The 19,132-nt window shown below is 40.3% G+C and overlaps 1 protein-coding gene across 2 annotated transcripts in view; it reads left to right on the top strand.

Annotated features, from left to right (window-relative positions):
* ACVR2A (activin A receptor type 2A) overlaps positions 1-19,132 on the top strand; it is a 64,769-nt gene that overhangs the window by 17,447 nt on the left and 28,190 nt on the right. For both annotated transcript variants that reach the window (XM_086465063.1, XM_086465064.1), the window contains exon 2: positions 17,977-18,184. In XM_086465063.1, the coding sequence (XP_086321189.1) occupies positions 17,977-18,184 (208 nt within the window). The remainder of the gene's footprint in view (positions 1-17,976; positions 18,185-19,132) is intronic.

Here is a 19,132-nt window from a genome sequence, read left to right as displayed (position 1 = left end):
GTCAGCATATTCAATATAACATGCTGCTTGCTTTAAACTTGCTTGTTCTGGGTGACTTTAGTCACAGTGGCAATGAAGACGTTGGAAATGGTATGGGCTAATCCGAAGTGTCCTGGGTTCTTCTTAAGTTGCTTTGATGTGTCGAGTCCTCTGCTTCTGCTGCTTTATCATCCATGTCGCTTAAGCAAAATAGATCAAAACTAATTGATGTATAATAGTGCAGCCTGTGACTTGTACTCAGTACTCAAGTGTAGACGACTTTTCCCTGGTCCTAAGAATCAGGGGGTTATAACTTTTGGGTAAAAATTCTAGATTTCTGGTTACCTCACCTAGATCACTGTTGGTCTGAAAAGTTTCTTCATGCCTTGTACCGTGTGCAGCTGTTGAGGTGGATATTCAAGGAGTTCAGTTGCCAGCTTGTCAAAGCCTTAGTTGACACGGGGTAGTCCAGGCTAGTCTTACTTTGCAAAATGGTGTGAAACCAGGAACTTAGGGTAATTACTTAGTATTAGCCCATGGTAGAGTCCATGAAGAGGTATTTCTTTGCCTCTTCTTTACCTGCCTCCGTGTGTGGTGGGTGGAATGTTGCTTATAAGGAGTTCTGTAAGAAACTGGCGTTACCGTAAGCAACCGTGTAACTTGTACCATGGCTTGAGGTACAGATGGGGAAGTTCTGGTGAATTTGTGCTTATTCGAGAAGGACATTAATAGGCAGAATTATAACTTTTTGTAATCTTTAGTGCAGCATAACTGGAAAAATTTGTTTTTCCTCTCTTACTGAAAGTGTCTGATAATTTCTTAGGCGTGTTGTTGGAGATGTCACCTGTGTGGCAGGTGCTCTTGGAAAGAAATCAATACAGTATACCTCTGGTCTTTCTGTCGCTTTATCTTTGATAGGCAGGAGAGATTGATACCATTGCCTGTGGGCAGAGGGAGAATGTGTGGAAAACATGTCTAGGGAACCCTGCTTGAGACTTCCCTGCATGGAACCTGGAGTTTTAATCATCAAATATAAGACTGTTATTTTGTTGAAGTATGGAGAGGCTGTTTAATGTGGTGGTAACATTTATGTTCTGGCTTTCACTGTGTTCTTGAATAAGAAGGATAAGGTCAAAATCATATCCTAAAGAGCCTTCTGTGTTTCAGGTCGATAGATGTCATTTTCTTAATTGTTATCTAAATATAGAACACAAATTAACTTCCAGTAGCAAGTTCACTATTTTCACCTCAAAGCTTTTGTTTGTGGGGTTGTTTTTTCCGTCCGTCGCGTACATCCCTAATTCATTCATGGACTTCTGGATTTCTTTTTGTCCCCTCACAGCTTGGTAAGAAGTGTCAAAACCTGAGTTGTCTTTGTATAGCCACAGTATTGTTTCTTTTAGGCAAAGTGGTTAATTCCTTATTCCACAAAAAAAAAGCAGGATGGTAATTCTTACCTGTGAGTGAGGCTGGCTTTGCTAGGTGAACTTGCAATACAAAATGTGCGTCTGTGAGATTCCTCTGGTGAGCTGTAGTTCCTTCATGGTGTGCTCCTTAGATGGAAGGGGCTTGTCCTCCGCGTTAGATGTCTGTAGGCTGCTGGGGTTTCCAAAGAGCAAAGCTCATCTGCTGAAGGGAGCAGCAGTTCCCGTAGCAAAGAGGTCCTGTAGGTCTGGGGGAAGAAGCCAGAGTGACAGCCTTGAGCATGATATGGCCCAGGGAGCAGGTATCCACGAGTTACTTAGGCTGGCTCCTAGGTAGCGGTGATGGGCTCTTGGGTAGAATGGCCAACAAATATTCTTGAGTTGATAAATACTTTACATGAACAGAACACCATGCAGTTGCACTCTAAAGGAGTGAGGTTTTCCTTCTTTTCAGAAGCTTGCAGAGGTTAATGTTCTTGAGCTTTCTGGGGATACATATTAGTGGCATAGCCATATATTTATTCTGACATGGGCGGAGGGGGAGGAGAGCAGATAATAAAGATTGAAGTTTATATAGCTGCAGTATGATAGAAACTAAATTTTCTTTGCTAGGTACAACCCAGAAGTAGTCTGTCTCGTTTCAGTTTTCTTATCAAATTTACCTAATTAAAATTAAAGACAGTAAAAACTTTTGCAGCCAAAACCAATCCCATTTTTTGGAAGATAAATAGCCAAGTTCTGAGAGAGCTTCTTCATAATCTTTCAGTACTTTAAAATTTCCTGCTCTACCTAAATAGTTTTTAACTTGTAATAGTGTGGTGGAATACATCAGATAAGCAAATTGAAGAATTGGCCAGAAAATAGATTGCCTTGGTGTGGCACTACGAGGTGGCCCAGTTCAATAAGAAAATAACGCCGTGCTGTATGTTATTGCACACTCATTGCATATGCCAGTCTAATCTGCTTCTGTTTGGTGTCTTTTGCCACCAGCCTGCTGCCCTGGCTGCTTTGCAGAACCCTCCTGCTAACTCTGTCTTCTCTTCTCGAGGAAGTGATAAACTTAAACCAGACTATCTTAGGATGTTTTGCAGAGCACTCTGTTTTCCACAGGAGTAGGAGTCTCAAAAGGTGTATATAGACTATCCCTTTGTCAAACTGCATTTTTTAGGAGGTTAGAGTTAGCGTTAAAAACAAAAAAAAACCACCCCAAACCTGTTGTCGGTAGGACTAAAGATAAGTAATTCTTTAAATAGATCAGAGGAAAATGAACTGTGGGACTACGGGAATACGGCAGAGCTCTAGGGTGCTGCTGCTCCTGCCTGTGCAAGAAGAAGAAAACAGAGGTGCTTGCCAGGTTCACTTCAATGAAATGCTGACTGCGTTAGTGCGAGATAATGTTACTGTGGCACTGGTGAGATTACTGCTGAAAAGTGTCTTGTTTTGAAGCTTCGACTTGAAAAGTGAAGTTGACAAATTGGGAAGGATTCAGAAAAAAGACCTTCAGGAATAATCTTTTTGTCTACAAATCTTGAGTTATTGAGGGGCTAAGAAATCTCAATCGATTTAGTTTAAGAAACAGCATGAAGACTGGCAGTTTCCTGCAGTGTGGGGAAGGATTTCTGACCTTAAAGGTGTTGGAAAGTATAAATGTTAAAAATCAGTATTTTCAGTGAATCTTGATGAGAGATTACAGACAGTGTCCAGAGAAATTTAACACTGAAATTTTGAATAAGACTCATAAATTTTGAATCTGCTGTTGCATTTCATTAGATTTCCTGTGGGATGTGAGGTGGTTTTAAAAAGCCGTGAGCTTGATGCAGAAGTTACCAGGTGCAGTTGTTTGCTCCTGTGGGTTGAAAATGTGAACATTTACAACAGCTGTTGCCTTAGGTTCATAAGGTGATGGGCTGTTTTTGGGGGGAGGTATGTCTCTCCCAGGCTCTTGTTGAAAATTTTGGCAGAAGGGAAAACTCTAATGCAAGGGATTAAATGTTTGTTAGTGAGTATACAAAATCATACGCAAGAGTGGACCAGAAGGTAAGCAGGGTAAATAAATGTATGCAAACAATAGTTTATGTTTGTATTAAAGGATGTGTGTTAAATCCTGTATGTTTATATGCACCACTCTCCAATTTTTAATTCCTGTTAAAATGTAGGAGCAAGATGAATAGGAAAAAAAAAATAAATTTAAAAGCTGATAATTTATATTGATGGGACAAGGGGTAGTGGTTGCCCGGAAAAGCTGTGGCTGCCCCCTCCCTGGCAGGGCTCAAGGCCAGGCTGGATGGGGCTGGGAACAAACTGGTCTGGGGGAAGGTGTCCCTGCCCAGGGCATGGGGGGTGGAACTGGGTGGTCTTTAAGGTCCTTTCCAACCCAAAACCATTCTGTTATTCTATCTTCTGTGATTCTCAAGTCATCTCCCAAAGCCAGTTTTAAGAAAACAGTGTATAGAAAATATCTTAGACTTTGTTGCTGCCTGCTCACTTATAGTCTTAAATGCAGAAGAGCAAATTGGAGCTTAATTCAATGTTTGGAATAGAACAGAGTATTTCAGCCAGCAGGGACCTACAGCGATCATCTACTCCAACTGAATGGTCCAATATTTAGAGAATTCCCATTTTGCACCAGCAATGCAGAAATAGTTCTGTGCTGTTCGGTATGTTTCCTTACCAGTACTTTCTTCTGTCCTGTACGTTCCCAAATTCTTTATCCGGGGAGCTATGCAATGTATTTAAAATTATCTTAGCATATTTCAAAGTCAATATAATGGTTTTGTAATCAGTGATAAATATCTAATTTAAAGAGAATTTAAAATACTTGACATACAGAAGCATACAATTTTTAAGTAAAAGTTGTTTCTGCTTGCTTAGGAGGTGATAAGACTGTAGACTAAATGTGATTAATGTTCTTTGCAGATGTTGCTTTATATGCTTAGGCTTTCAGAAGTAAAGCAGTCTAGACTGTCTGTCTGCATTCTCCTGCAGCTTTGATCTTGATTAAAACTGGTTGTATTACATTTATCATCTTCCTTTCTTGAATGCCAGAAAGTATCTCAACTGGTTTTTTGCATGTATAGATGTTTATGTAGAAAGATAGTAAGTATTCCCTTTGAGTACTCTAAAAGTTACACATTTGGATATGTTCAGCTAGTAGTGAAAATCAATATTTTGTATCTCCAAAGCCTTAAAAATATCATTTTGCTTATTTCGGATACAGCCAAGTATTATTCAAAATGTTAGTGAAATTCATAGGGAGTGAGTCAGGTTAAAATTTTTCAGTGTTTCCCCCCCCCCCCCCCCCCCCCCCCGTTGGATATACATCTGAAGATAGGTGGTGGCTTCTCTGATCTTCTTGCTTCAGTCATCTGTTTCTCTGTCAGGCCTGATATTAGTGATCTGTTAATACCTGTTTCATTCTGCTAAACCAAGGCTTGCTTCCTGACCACCGCCCTTGCAGCTCGGGGTGAGTGAACTGGCCAGCTTCAGGCTTTGAAAAAAGGTACGTGGAGTGCCTGAATGGAATAAAATTGATCAGGGACTGGTGTGTGCCCACTGAATGGCAGAGCATCTGAAAGCAGTGAGTTTCTCACGCCTTTGGTTTTGTATTCAATATTTCCCTGCTTTGGGAGATGATCAGTTCCTTGCTTGTGTGCACCAAGTACCAGCACAACGATTTTTGAAGATTTAGAATAGTTGGGTTTTGTGTTTATTTGCTTATTTATCCGTTGAAGATTGTAGTTGGAGAACTTAATATAGTTTATGGGGTAGTTTTGAGTGAAGGGAATACTTTTAATACTAATAAACTGCTTGATGGTCAGTCAGTAAAACATTTTGGGTGGTTCCATTAGATATTAAAGTACATGGGGTTTATTTTCGGTTATAACTTTTGTTGTTGCTGCCACCGAGTGCTTGATGCAAGTCCTGGAGTTGCTGGTGAAATGTTTGTAACTTCTAGACCACAGTGGTGTCCTAAATCCAGGTTTAGGAATGTGGCTCCCTGTACTCATCAGGTATACAAAACAGGTGAAGAAGTAACTAGATAATAAGTGAACTAGCACTTAGCTGTCATAAAACCCTTGTCACTCCGTTCTAGGAGGCAGTGAGTTGTGCCTTGCTCTGTACTTTGCCATTACCTGTTTTTTTTTTTCCTGATCCTTAACTATACAATGCGAAAACTGTTTTGGTTTTGTTGTGTCTTGGCAATCATGTGTGATTTTTTTTTTTTTAAATTTTTATTAGTTTTTTAAAATTTGGTAACAAAATAATATAGAAATGTTAGAGCATGGTTATCATTATGGAGATCTGTAATCTTGCCTGGATGGTGACATAGCTATCAGGGGAGAATTATTTAAACCAAAATGCTTTAATACAAGTCTCACAGCAAATCGGGATTCTCCCTGTTCTAGAGGCATTACCTGGTGTATAATTGATGTACTGGCTGAACCGGAGCTGCTGATCTAAATGCAGATATTTTTGTAGTTGTAGAGTTCGTGCCTAGATCTGGGCTTCCTGAGAGTAATTTCTTAATAAAATTCAGGTAAATTATCTTAATGCTTTGAATTAGCATATTGAGAAGTTAACGCTAAAAACTTGATACAACATTTTGTAACGTTAAGGCTTTCTTGCAAACTTAAAATTGGCTTTATTGAATACTTGAAGGCAAATTTTTCATTGATTTGCATGCTATAAACATCTTGAAGTGGTTTAGGATTATTGCAGAATGTCAGATGTGGGCTGTACAATGAGGGTACGTAGTACCAAAATTCAGCTTGATCATGTGCTATCGAACATGTGATTTGCTAAAAGCAAAAAAAAAAAAAATCCAGTAGCAGTAAGGTTTTAGTGTGGCTTCAGGTCCTTCTCATAACAAACATGCAGTAAAGCATGGTCCTGTTCGCTTCAGTTTTACTAAGCGTGTGTGCATGGTTCTTCAGTGAGAATTTAATTTGATGTATTAATTATTAAATGTTTAGATGTTTAAAGCCTTTAAATCATGCTTTCAGTATCTTTGTACTTGGAGATAATTCCAGCAATAATCTTGAGTTTCTGCAAGGTATTTTGTACTTTTTCTTTTTGAAGTGAGTCATTGTAGATCAACATCAAATTTTTGTGATTTATATGTAACCACAAATAAGAATATTTTGGTCTTTTTAAATTTTTTTTCCTTAGTTGGATTTTTTCTCAATGAAGTTGGTAGATTATAGATATCTAATCTTCCAACTATTCTTATTCGTGCATTTTAGAGAATAGGGAGATGATTTGCAGGTTGCTAGAACTGAACTGTTACTCCCTCTAGTAAGGGGAAAGAGGGGTGATTCCATACTGTTCTTCTAGGTTTTCCAGTACATAGGTTGTTATAGCAATTCAGAAGCATTTTTCTGGTGGATGAATAACAGCAGTTTTCATCCACTTGGGAATTTCGTTTGAGAAGACTTTCTGGAGAGATTAATATTTCTTTTGCCACTTAATAGGGGCCAAACTTTAGAAGCACGTGCGTAGTTACCTTTTGTTGTGCACAAGAAACTTGTATTTCTTTGGAGTTAGCTCATGTATCATTGAGCTCTGATGCTATTTCCAGATATCTGTTTGCTGTGCTTCGTCCTGAACATCAAACAGCCTTAGAAGAGGGTTTGTTTTGTTGTTTTAAGAAAAACACAGAACATGAAAATATAGACTATTTGTTCGAGCTTGTAGGCAGGTAAGAGAAATAAAAGCCACTCTCTGGGATGACTTTTGTATTGATTTGAGTCTGTTAGATCAGTGCTGATTTATTTAAGGCAGCTGTTGCAGCAGTTGCTGTGTTTAAGTGTTCTAGTGACAATAAATGTGCTGGTTGTCCACATATCCTTAAAGTCCCTGCTAGGGAGTTATGCTCTAGAACCCTGGTAAGAAGAGTTTTACAGATGTACTTTTAAATTGCTTCCTTTTCCAGTCAGTTGTTCTTAAAGCTCTGACAACAAATACAAAATGAGTTGAGTTTTAGTATGTAGTATCCTGACTTTAATAACCTGCTTTTGGTTTTGAAGCACTTCCTTTTTGAACTTGTTCTTCTAGTTATAGATCTTGCTTTTCTGGATGCAATTAGTAATGATACCAAAAAAATTACCAGTGGATAGCAAAATCTGCTTCATCAGACTCCATAAAGACTAAAAAAAAAAAAAAAATGGAGCAGAAGAATAGTCTGATGCTGAAGTATACTAGGAAATCGCTTTGTTGTTCCATTGCTTTTTATTCATGTTGTTGTGGATCTTAAATACCTGAAGTTTTTGACAGTTCACCAGTCATTTATGTCAGAATTTATTCTATAGAAAAACTGGTGTAATACTGATTTCTAGTGAAATTCTGTCAGTTCTCACTTCATGAGGGAAAGCTCGCTTTGTAGTATCTTTAGAGCATAGGAAGGTGATGATGGGGGTTAAAAGTAATGAGTATTTAAATTGAGCATTACATATGGTAAAAATGTTTACTTCAGTGAAGACTCCATAAGATAGTTGAACTCTGGATTTCCCTCATCTTCTGTAGAAAATAATTCCAGAACGTTGTACTTCAAGCAAAAAAGATCTTTGTACTCCTCCATCCTTCAGTCAGGGCCCAGACGAGGAAGATGAGTGTTGTGGTTGACAGAGAGTTGAGCTGCCGCTGAGGTGGTGTGTAGCTGGAGCTGCCTGTGGTGGTGTGTTGGGAGTTTGAGACTGAGAGAGTTGACTTAGGAGCTTGAAGGCAAGGAGAGCATGGGCTTGCCAGGTTGACAGTGGTGTTCTCTGTAAAGATCTGGGTTGTTTCAAGCCTTGTGAGTGGGATTTTCCACATGATCTCTAGATTGCAGTCTGATACAGCAAGCAAAATAAGGCAGCCTGAGAGGGACAAACAGAAAACCCATTTCAAGTGGCAGCCCGTTTAGCTGGAGGTAGAGAGGCAGTTTTGCTGGATTTTCTAATGTGATCAGTGCTGATTTCAGAACAGAGATGCAAACTTCAGAATTCTTTTGTAGAAAAAGTTTGGAATTTTAGATAAATAGGATTGGACGGTAGAAATGAAATTGAAGAGATACAGCAAAGTTTGAGGTGATGCAGATTTTTATTTTGCTTTAGGAAGAGGGCTCAGCAGTCAAAAACATATTAGCATTTTTATGATGATAGGTATTTACTCAGATGTGTAATGCCGCAGTCTGACATTTATTTAAGTTTAGGGGCTGAAGGAAGGGATTACTTCCACTCGTTTGTGCCAGTTCAGCTGTTTGTGAGGCTGTACGGCAGATGCTGCTTTTTTGATTGCACTACAACTTAAAAATGTATTTCAAACTGTGGCCTTGCATTAAAACAGGTACCATGAGCTGCTAATGTGATTTGACTGTGATGCATCCGATCCTAAAAGGCTTCTGAAGGAGTATTTCCTAGCGAACAAAAAGCAATATTGATACCAGACAAGTCTTTGGAAATGTCTTAGGTGCTGACTGTAGTTCTGGCCAACCCGAGATGAACTTGGAAAGGCCTACTGCTGTGATGAGGTAGCGAAATGCAAGGGGGAATAGAAAATGAAAATACAAAAATCCCGTGGATCATTGACTGTGTGGAACCAAGACTGAAGCTGAACCTGATGATTCTCTGTAAATATACTGAAGAGTTAAAATAAGGGAAGGGTAAAGAAGGGTTTCCAGCTCAAGCGAGTGGGTGAACCTTTAAAGGCTTGAATTTTTCAATACTGGATCCTGCTTTTTCTCCATCATGTTATTCTCTTTGCCTGCATGTCCAAGGTAATCCCTCTGTCTGTTTACACAGATCTGGAACCTGTCTTTCATACTGTTTAGCTGCCATCTGGACAAGGGCAGCTGTAGCTTGTCTGGATTGCTGGTCAGTGTATGTGGAGGATTTAAATTGCTCCATGTAGGCTGTAGAGAGGGAGGAAGTTCACTTATAGCTCTAAGCTGTCAAGGCAGCACTTATTTGAAGGTAAATCTTTTTTTTTTTTCGTAGTTAGTATTCTCTGTGATCCCTGTTTTGTCTTTGGAAAATCTAGCATGATGGAGAAGGGTGCGAAGAAAAGCCAAATGTTATCTCCTGAGCTGCCCTCTACAGTAGATGAATGCTCGTGTAGAGGCTTTGAATGGCAGGCCCTTACCATGAAAGGAGCCTACGCTGAGACTTCTCATATTGGGTGTGCTGCAGCAGAGCACTGCAGGATTCCACTTGCTTGGGACTCTCAAATCAGATGAACAGCTATGACTGGTAGCTGAGATCATTGCTGGGAAACTCGCTGTCAGGCCTCAAAATAGAAATTCTGCTAGTTGCCACCACCAGCATGATAGTCATCCTTCAAAAAGATTCATATCTTCCTAATCTGGTTTTGATATCCGTAGGTAGTTTATTTAGGCTTTTGTCTGGGAGTATGGCTACTGGAGTGCCTTACCTCGTTTAATGACAGCACTCTGAGACGCCGTGGAAATGGTATTACTGCATGTGTGCGATGGGAAAGCATCCCCAGCGACTTCATAGGCAGCTGCCTTACCTGAGTTTCATCCAGAGAACATTGTAGATGATGCCACCTAGATAGTCAGGGTGCAGCAGAACACCAGTTTTTAAGTTTTTAATCTCAAAAGCTGAACTGAGTTTTTATTTGAGTTTTGTTTACACATTCAAACCTGCGTATGGTATTGAGGGCCAGTGTTCATGGGGGCAGTGGTGGGAAGGGGACTGTACAGGCAAGCGTTGTCCCTTTCATCTGTGCCAAGTTCCTGTTTCTCACTTCTTTTAAATCTTGGCTGACTCAAAACGGCTTTTCCTTTGAGGTCAGCTACTGTGATTATTTTCTATAGTGATTGATTTTTTTGTTTGTTTGTGTTTGGGGTGTTGTGCTGGGGAGAGCAGGGTAATCCTAATTGGAAACTGTATTTCTAGCATTATTGCCTGTCCAAACTGGTCTGTTTAGGGTTTTTTTTCGACCTCTGAATCTTGTAGAATTTAAACTTTTCAGGTGAGTCTTGAGCCCTGTGTTACTTGTGGTATGTTTTTGCCGTCTCACAGTACCTTCTCTGTTGTGCTGGGGAAGGGGTGTTTGACCAGCAACATCCATAAAAGCTACCAGCATGTATGAGGTGAGTGTAGTCCCAAGGCTGTGCTTCAAAACAAACAATTTACAGAATCTTTCAAGCTTTTCTCCCCCCTACAAAATCATTAGAGAGTAGATGAGACAGTTTTTCTGATTTGGGCTGCTCACACCTTGCAGTGACAGGAATGGCATGTTTGAACTTGAAAACATCAGCCTGTGTTTCAGTGTGTTCCCTTGAAGTCAAGAAGTGTGAAAAATAGCATTTATCTTCACTTGAAATTTCTAGAGATTCCTGGAGGATGATGGTCTTTATTTCAGAGATAGCTAGCTGATGCTATAGGTACCACTTGTGCTGTTACTGGCACCTTAATTTCTAGCTAAAAACCACAGATATCACCTGACCCTCTTTCTCCATTTTCTGCCACGTGCTTTGCTCTGAAATGATTTTGGAAAACTTGGACATCAGAAGTCTGGTTTTCTTTTTTCCCCACTTCCTTAAATCCAGTCTTAAATAAGATATTCAGAAGTACAAGGCAGAAAATGGAAGTTCTGAATGAAATCTTGTTATGACAGTATTAATTTCTTCTAACAAGAGGAGGAGGGACTACAGGGAGGAACACATGTTGCAAAAGTAATGCCAGCTGCTGCTTTCCCTTGAGCAAGAGTTCAGCAAGGTTTACGTGCCGCTGTTACACCTCCTGCAGTGGCCTTAGTTTCTGAGTGCTCCAGGTATCACGGTTGCCCCCTTAATCCCATCTTCTGTAATCATTCAGATGGAGATGTTTCTTTGGACAGTACCCTGGGGTCTCTCAGACTCACCATTGAACTAAGACGTTCTTCAGCTTTACCTGCATCATTTTCCTTGAATTGTGGCCTTACCCTTTAAAGATGCTTTCTGTTAGTTCTGCCACCACCATTCTGAAATCTTGGGTCTCTGAATACTCTAGCTTTTCATTAAAATTTTTATTAGTTCAAGTAGTGTCTCTTAAATATTCTTCTGGATGAGTCATCAGAATGAGGTCACAGTTCTATAGATGCACAGGTTTCTTTGATGTGGCCAATTACTGAAGCTTGAACTTTGAAAGGTCAAGTGGCCACTTCTGCGTAGGGATTCAGAGGTAGAGAGTTTCTTCTAACTTGCATGTCCAGTATGTTTTAAGAGCATCTCTTCTACAGATTCCAAAATCCTAGTTCTTTCATTTGTTGTGTCTAACTTGGTGTTGCAGGCCACGTGTGGATAGTGTTTTGTAGTCTGAAGTGGTGTCTCTGGTCAAAAAATTGCCTAGGTTGCATGGTACCCAAGTCTGCCAAATCTCTCTTACTAGGACTACAATACTGCAGTGGAACTTAAGTGTAGAAATGATGTGTTGATGAGATGAAAAATGGCAGTGTTTTGGCCCATTGCTTGCACCCTGGGGAGAAACAGTGGCCTACTCAAGCCACGTAGAGAGTTCTTCAAGCGTGTGTTAATTCGGTAGCTCACCTCAGACTGAGGCGTTGTGCACTGGCGGTTGAATCTCAGGAGAAAGCTAATGAATGGTCCAACTCCGCCTTCCATTGCCAGAGCACCAGCCTTTGGATCTGTGACAAAAAGATCAAATACCGCCCGTGCTGCCTGATCATGTGGTTCCAAAGTAAAATGGATGTATGGCCTGATTCTGGTTTAGAAGCGCTCTTGGATGCAGGAGCGATGCCTTACAGTTGTTGAGTTGCCTGGCTTCAGAAGCAGATGAATGGTTTGATATGTTGTCTATGCTGAGTAGAATCTGAATCCATGCTCACTATATATATTTTTTTTTTAAATAAAACAAGATATATACCTGTATATATATAAAATACAAATATCAAGTGGTTATGGCATCTGATTTTTAACTATCTTTGGTACTGATGTCTGTAAATCCAGAAGACACATTTCTAGTAGGAAAGTGTTTGTTTTCTTGTTGCCATCCATCTGGCAAATAAGGGGTTGCAAGGAGTTTTGAACAAGCTGAGTGATATTCTTCCCCTCCCCTTCTCAGCTGTATTTCTTATTTGTAGAGGACATCATCCTCCATAATTTCCACCATTCCTAGGAACCTATGCTCTTATGCCTTAGTGTGGTGCCGTTAGGTAGATCATTCTTCAGCTTTTCAGGACTGGATTCTTCCTCTGGCAAACTCTATTTCAGAAGTGTTCATCTCTGCTACAGAATTTCATACTTCCATGGCAGGCTTATCCAGACAAGTTTTCCATTTTGGCAAGGTGTGAACTGCAAAGAAATGGAAATATTTTCCAAGTATATGATGAGATATCAAAGCAAATACCGTTTTCCTGATACTTCTACCACACAAACGCACGCCCACCCCCCCACCCCCGGTCATACTATAATCCTGGAGAACTGCAGTTTAATATAGCTATTGTTAAAAACCCAAAACCCTGCCGAGTTTACTGTGGGACCCGTGTGGAGTTGCAAACTAATCTGTGGTTTTTTCATTTTTTTAAATATTATTTTAGGAAAATAAACAAGCCTTTTAGAATATCAGGTCGATCTTTAAATTTTTAAGATTAACCTTTTAGCCTCTTTAGATAATCAAGTCGCACAGACTTCTGCACCGAGGTACAGCACTTTGGTGGCATTTCTCCGTTCTTCCCCAATGACTTCTTGATTAACTGCAGTGCAGGCTTGGTGGAACATGCCGAAAAGCAGGATTATAATGAGAAACTCCAGTCTGAAAAGATATGCATCTTCTGTATAAGGCAGTGTGACAGCAGTTCAGGTGATTTGTTACTTCACTGTCTTGTTTATCTTTTTTCCTCATTCTCACATTGCTTAAGTTAATTGCTGTTGTGTTTAGTTTTAATGAATGTACTTTGGCTCAGTTGATGTGAAATACAGTCCTTGTTTTACCTGTGAGCATTGAGAACAACGATAATAGAACTAATACTTGTCTAAAGAGCAACAACTAATACTTGTCTAAAGAGCAACAAAATATGTTTCGGGACTTACTGGTATGTGTAAGGAGGACAGAATAGGTCCTTTCTATTGTAACTCAGTTTGCTTTATTAGGTTGAAAATAACCTCTTTATTTTCCCTTTGAGAAATATTCCCCTGAGTGTTATCAGAAAAAATACAGAATGATAAAAACCCGCTTCCTGCTTGCGGAGACATCAAAGCTGGGCCTTTTCAGTGTACACTTGTTGTCTGTTCTTACGTGTATATGTGTCTCTAGAAAGTGTGTATGAGATCACTGAGGAAACAAATAAAATAACATAGATGGACAAATACTTGAAAAAGCTATCTCTACAGTAACTGAACTTGGTTTCAAGATGCTGTTTCTAGTTATGCTGTGTTTACTGTCCTTTTTTGTTCCTCTAGAACAGCGTTACAATTCAGATCCTCTAGTGAACGGGCAGTTCTGTCTGTTAAGTAACTCCCAGTGTCCAGTCCCTGTGGTGATATAGGCCATTGTGCTCAACTCATTTATTCTAATGAACTACTCCATTCCTTCTGCGTTTGTGGATCTTGGGACTCAGAATGAGTTCAAATTAATCTCAAACACAAGACAATTTCAGTAACCTTTCTACTATAGGTGTAGGTAGCTGCCAGAGTGAACTTCACCCTTTGATTCTTTCATGTACTGAGTATTCTAGGGAACAGGGAAAAAACAAAGTCCTTTTCCATCACATGAGTATTCCTTCATGTAAATCCTTACGCATAGTGTCATTAGTACTTATAACAGAATGAAGTGGGGTGTAATGGACATGTCTGGGTCGGTTGTGCAGCTGTGAAATACAGAGGTGAATACTCTTTCCAGGCTTCAGTGTTGCAGTTTGCACCTCAGAAACATGTTAGGTGGAAAAGTCTGAAAGATACGCAGAAATAAGTTCAAAATTTTATTTTTACTTCCTGAGTAGTTAAGGGTGAGTTGGGCGCACGTTGGGAGTGCCCAGCTGAGCAATCTGTGTACATAGACTGGCTTTTAGAAAACTTGGGTGGTTTGTTGTTTTCCATGCTGCTATTTTAGATCCACAGTTGTGTTGCTCAGATAACTGAAGGTAGATGATAAACTCCCAGAAGTTATCTTTTTTTTTTTCCTCCCCCCCCTCCCCCTTTGGGTGTAATGTAGTGGTATCTGTCATAGAGAATTCATGTCATTTTCCAGTAATCCCTTTCTAAATTTGGGCTATGGTAGTATAATCCTTATTAGCCATGCATAGATTTCATTGTTTGCCCCCCTGTTTGAATTCAAAAAAAAAAAAAAAAAAGCCTGGCTAGATATTTTTTCAGACATTCATATAGTAAAAAAATAAATAAATAAAAATGGGAGCCAGCCCTTCAAATTCCTGCGAAGGTGAGGTTTTCCAGACTGCACATGTGCACTCTAATAAAATTGCTTTCTGTACTGCTAACAATTACAGTGCATCCTGTATTAAGAGCAGTTCAGAAGTTCACTAGCAAATGTTGGTTTTCTTTTCTTACTGCAGCTGTTGGGGATGAACACAAATGTACAGTGATACAGCAGCACGCTAACTGCAATATGATAGCAGCATATATTAAATGTGATCTGTCTTAACATGCCAAAACTAAACTCTATTATAGACTTCTTCGCTGTTTTAATGCGTTTTCCTCTCAGATGCTTTCAGACGTGCAGTCCTTAGGGTACTCCTGGTGCTTTGCTCGTGGCTTCTTTCAGCAGCAGCGTTTTGCCTTTTGAGATTCGGCAACACGTTTCCCGAGGACCTGACAATTTTATATGAAAACAATTTGTCAGCGCTCAAAATAGTTGTTATAGAAGCTTCATTATAGACATGCTATGCCTAAACTGGGACCCAAATAAATTTTCTCGTGTTGAAAATGCCAGCTGCCCTTCTCCTCTGAGTTTGATTCCCGTGGAGGGGGTGGCAGAGCTGGTTAGAAGCAGATGCTTCCTTTGTGCAGTGGGCTCAGGGCTGCCTTCTTTGTGTGGTTCACCTTTTCTTCTTCCCTTGCCTCCACCATCTTCCCCCTTCTCTGCTTCAGAAGATTAATCAGAGATTGTCCTGGTATGCCCGTACCTCGGTTGTGTCTGGCCAGACCTATTGCAGATGTCTGCTCAGCCCCTAGAGAAGGTGTTATGGATAGATCCTCCAGGCAGAGCCACTAAACCAACAGTTTGGATACATTGAACTGTTTCAGAGCATTAATGGAGAAGAAAACCCGACTTTAGAGAAGACTTGTCTAAGGAGAATATTTGTGCAAAGTTAATTTTACTGTAGTTGCCAAATTTCAGCAAATTCAGCTTGTCTATGGTCCTTCAAAGCTAGGCTTGGCAGCAGCGGAAAAGGAATGGCACATATGAGAGAAATCCAGGACTTCTGCTTTATTGCACTGACAGAACCAAATTGTTCAATCTGTTGCCTCATCTGTTTCTTGCCGTAGCTGGGAGTTGTAAAGGTCAGGCCATCGCAGCACAAAGAATATAATGGTTAACATGCTGCATCTCGCAGCGTTACCAGCTGGCTAGCGCGTTTCTCCCATTGAACATCCAGGCTCTTTCCCAAAAAAGCGTAAGCAGCTTCCTCTGCCTATTTTGGGAATGCGTCAAAGTCAAAAGTTCCCGAAGGTGTCAGGTGGGATGCCCGGTGTGGTCAGCGCTGCGCTTGACTCTGTCCTGTGCGGCACTTCAAGAGGGCTGTGGCCGTTTTCAGTTTGAAACCGTTCCCATCGCCCTGAGAGGTGCAATGTTCTTGGTCCCTGTACAGTCGGGTCTGTTTACTGAGGAAGAATTACCTGACTGTCGGTTGTGGGTGTTTGAGGAGATGTTACGTGATGGAAGCCTCTACCAGTGTACCGGTCACCCCAACCCCCATCTTCTACCACTGTTGGGAAGAGCGCCTGGGTGACCAAGATTTCATCCCACAGAAGAAGTCAGGGTTACAGCTGCTCTCCCTGTTACACCCTCCTGCAGGAGAACGAGAAGTGTGGGTATGGCTACAAGGCAATAGCTGGTATATTGAAATATATGTGAAGAAAGGAGGTAATGAGTGATACAAAGGAGGTAATGAGTGATGCAAATAAATATGTATGAAACTGGCTGCTGTGGAGGACCTTTTCTGTTTAAATCTGATCTTCAGCATGATGTCTAGTGAACCTGTCCCTCTGGAAAATACCAGATGAGTGCACAGGCAAAGTAAACGTGTTTTGTCATCCCCCTGACCCTTCCTTAATTTTGAAGTGACTCCTGGCTCTCTAGCCCTTCAATCTCCCTCTCTGTTTTTCCTTGTTTTTAATACATATTAGGCGGTGAAGCTTGCATGAAGGTTAACGACACACTCCTGGCAGTATTTAACAAGAGAAAAACAGAAATAAAAGCCAGTTAATATTCCCTTACAGTATTTTGTGAACAGGTTTGCATCCTGACAACCCGTTACCTTTGCAGAAACCAGATTGGTGCTTTGTATCACATGAAAACTCTGAAGTTAGCTCCGCTTCGAGGTGCCTCAGTCTGTTCATATTTGCTGGGGTTAGCTATAGGTTGTCAGTAGGTATCAATGAATCAATTATATACGTAATTTAAAAGACAAAATTAAATTCAAAAGTTGAGAAACTTTTAGTTTTAAGAATATTGGGGTGATAATCCCCTGGTACCAGGGTAGGTGAGCTGGTCTGCTGGTCTGTGCTGGTTCACCAGCATGTTTCATAGGGACTTGGGCCTCCAAACCCCACGTGGCTCTTACTGGAGTGTGTGGGTCACCCCGTCGTGGTTGATCCCGCCGCGTATGCTGGGAGTGCACTGTGGGAAGGGGAGACGCGGCCCTGGGCCTTCTGAGAGCAGGAGCACTTGGGCCTTGAGTTACGCAGGAGATCCGATGGCGTTTATGTTGTGACTGGTTGACTGGGTGGGACTACGCGGCAAAAACCCAGCGCTGTCCTTGGAGATTAGGGACCGCTGCCTCACACCTATCGGTCTCAATTCCAGTTGCTCACTTGGCGAATCGGAATGACATAAAAGGTACTATTTTAGCATAGTGTGTCTTATACTTCAGGGCTTTGTGTTGGGAAGCTACATCACAGCTGAAAGCTAGGGGAAAAGATGTTGATGGTTTAAAACGGGATTTATTAGTTGGGCTTGGGTTTCTAAGACACTCTAAGACTGCTCTTTTGGCACATATAAGAAAAGACAAAAACACCTTTTGGTAAATTGTACTAGCTAAAACTTCTCATTTGGCTGGTATTATAGCTAAATCTTTACTGTTCAGCATTTTACATTTTCTCTGCTGTTGCTATTCAGGGAGAGCTATTGCCGTAACTTGTTCTTTATCTCTTCAAATCTTGGTAAGTTATCCAAGTCACTGTTTGACTTAACAGAAGATCTTTGTTTTATGTTTCAACACTTACTGGAACGCTTGTGAACTTTAAATGTTTTCTTGCTTTTATTAAAAAAAAGAGGGGAGAGGGCATACTGATGCAAGTGCTGCGTGATACTTCAGTACATCCTGGGTTTGACTGCTCATATGTCTCATCCTTCAGAACACTGCTTAATTGTGATTTACTTTTCATTCCTAAAAGGTGCCATACTTGGCAGATCAGAAACACAGGAGTGTATCTACTACAACGCTAATTGGGAAAAAGATAAAACAAATCGCAGTGGTATTGAACCTTGTTACGGTGATAAAGATAAAAGACGACACTGTTTTGCTACATGGAAGAACATTTCTGGATCAATTGAAATTGTGAAGCAAGGTTGCTGGCTAGATGACATCAATTGTTATGACAGGTAAGTTGAGTTTTCCTATAAATTTTGAATTTAATTGTAATTGTAAACTGGTTTGCCTGTCCATAACTTACACGTTCTTCCCTTTGCAAACAGTACTTGAGACAAATGATGTTATGGGAGTCTGTGAATAATTACCGTGGTTTTAGATGCACACATGCTTTTTTCTTTTTGCTTCCATACCTCTATTTATGGACCTGACTTCTTCCAAGTACTTTGTGTTGTTTGCAGAATAGCATGGTTTACCTTCTCTTATACTATATATTAAAACCAGGTGTTTAATTTATTCTTTTTGGGGCCATTAATAATAGATTTTTTCAAAGGACTTGTTATTGCCGAACAATGAAATACGGTTATTGAAACCAGAATTCAAAATTCTATAGTTCACTTCTCCAAAATTTTTGGGAAGAAAGGTCAGCACTTTGCTTCTCCTCTTTACTTAAACGCGGAGGCATTTTGCTGACTTAGGAAAAAGCTCACCTCAGTGGCAGCTCCAAGAGACATCGAATATTCTAAGATTCCAGTCATTTTTTTTTATAACAGATGGTCTAGCAAGTACCCGTGAGCAGTAACAGCGGGACTTGGGGTTTGTTAGATATTGGCTGAATAAAGGTCGTGGCTCTCTTAAGAAATGATATTATAGTTCTTTGAAGCGCTGTACTAAGTTTTCTTTGACTGAAACAGTTATTGTTTGGAAAGGGAGAAAATAAATGCATAATAGATCTTCATTAAAATGCATTTAGAAATATTTTTAGCAATATTTTTTCTTTTGTGTTTCTTCAATGTTGACCGAGTAGAAGAAATCATTATAGTAATTTCTGCCAAATAAACTTTCCCCAAACACTTGGATGTTTTCTCCTTTAATGGCAGTTTAAACCCAAGTGGAACAGTAGTTCTGATTTATCTGTTTCTCGGAGAAGTAGCAAAGCACCTGCAAGCTTGCTCGCACAG

The sequence above is a fragment of the Leptosomus discolor genome, chromosome 5, assembly GCF_034619465.1.
Source record: "Leptosomus discolor isolate bLepDis1 chromosome 5, bLepDis1.hap2, whole genome shotgun sequence".
NCBI lineage: Eukaryota > Metazoa > Chordata > Aves > Leptosomiformes > Leptosomidae > Leptosomus > Leptosomus discolor.
This window is presented reverse-complemented; position numbering and strand designations above follow the sequence as displayed.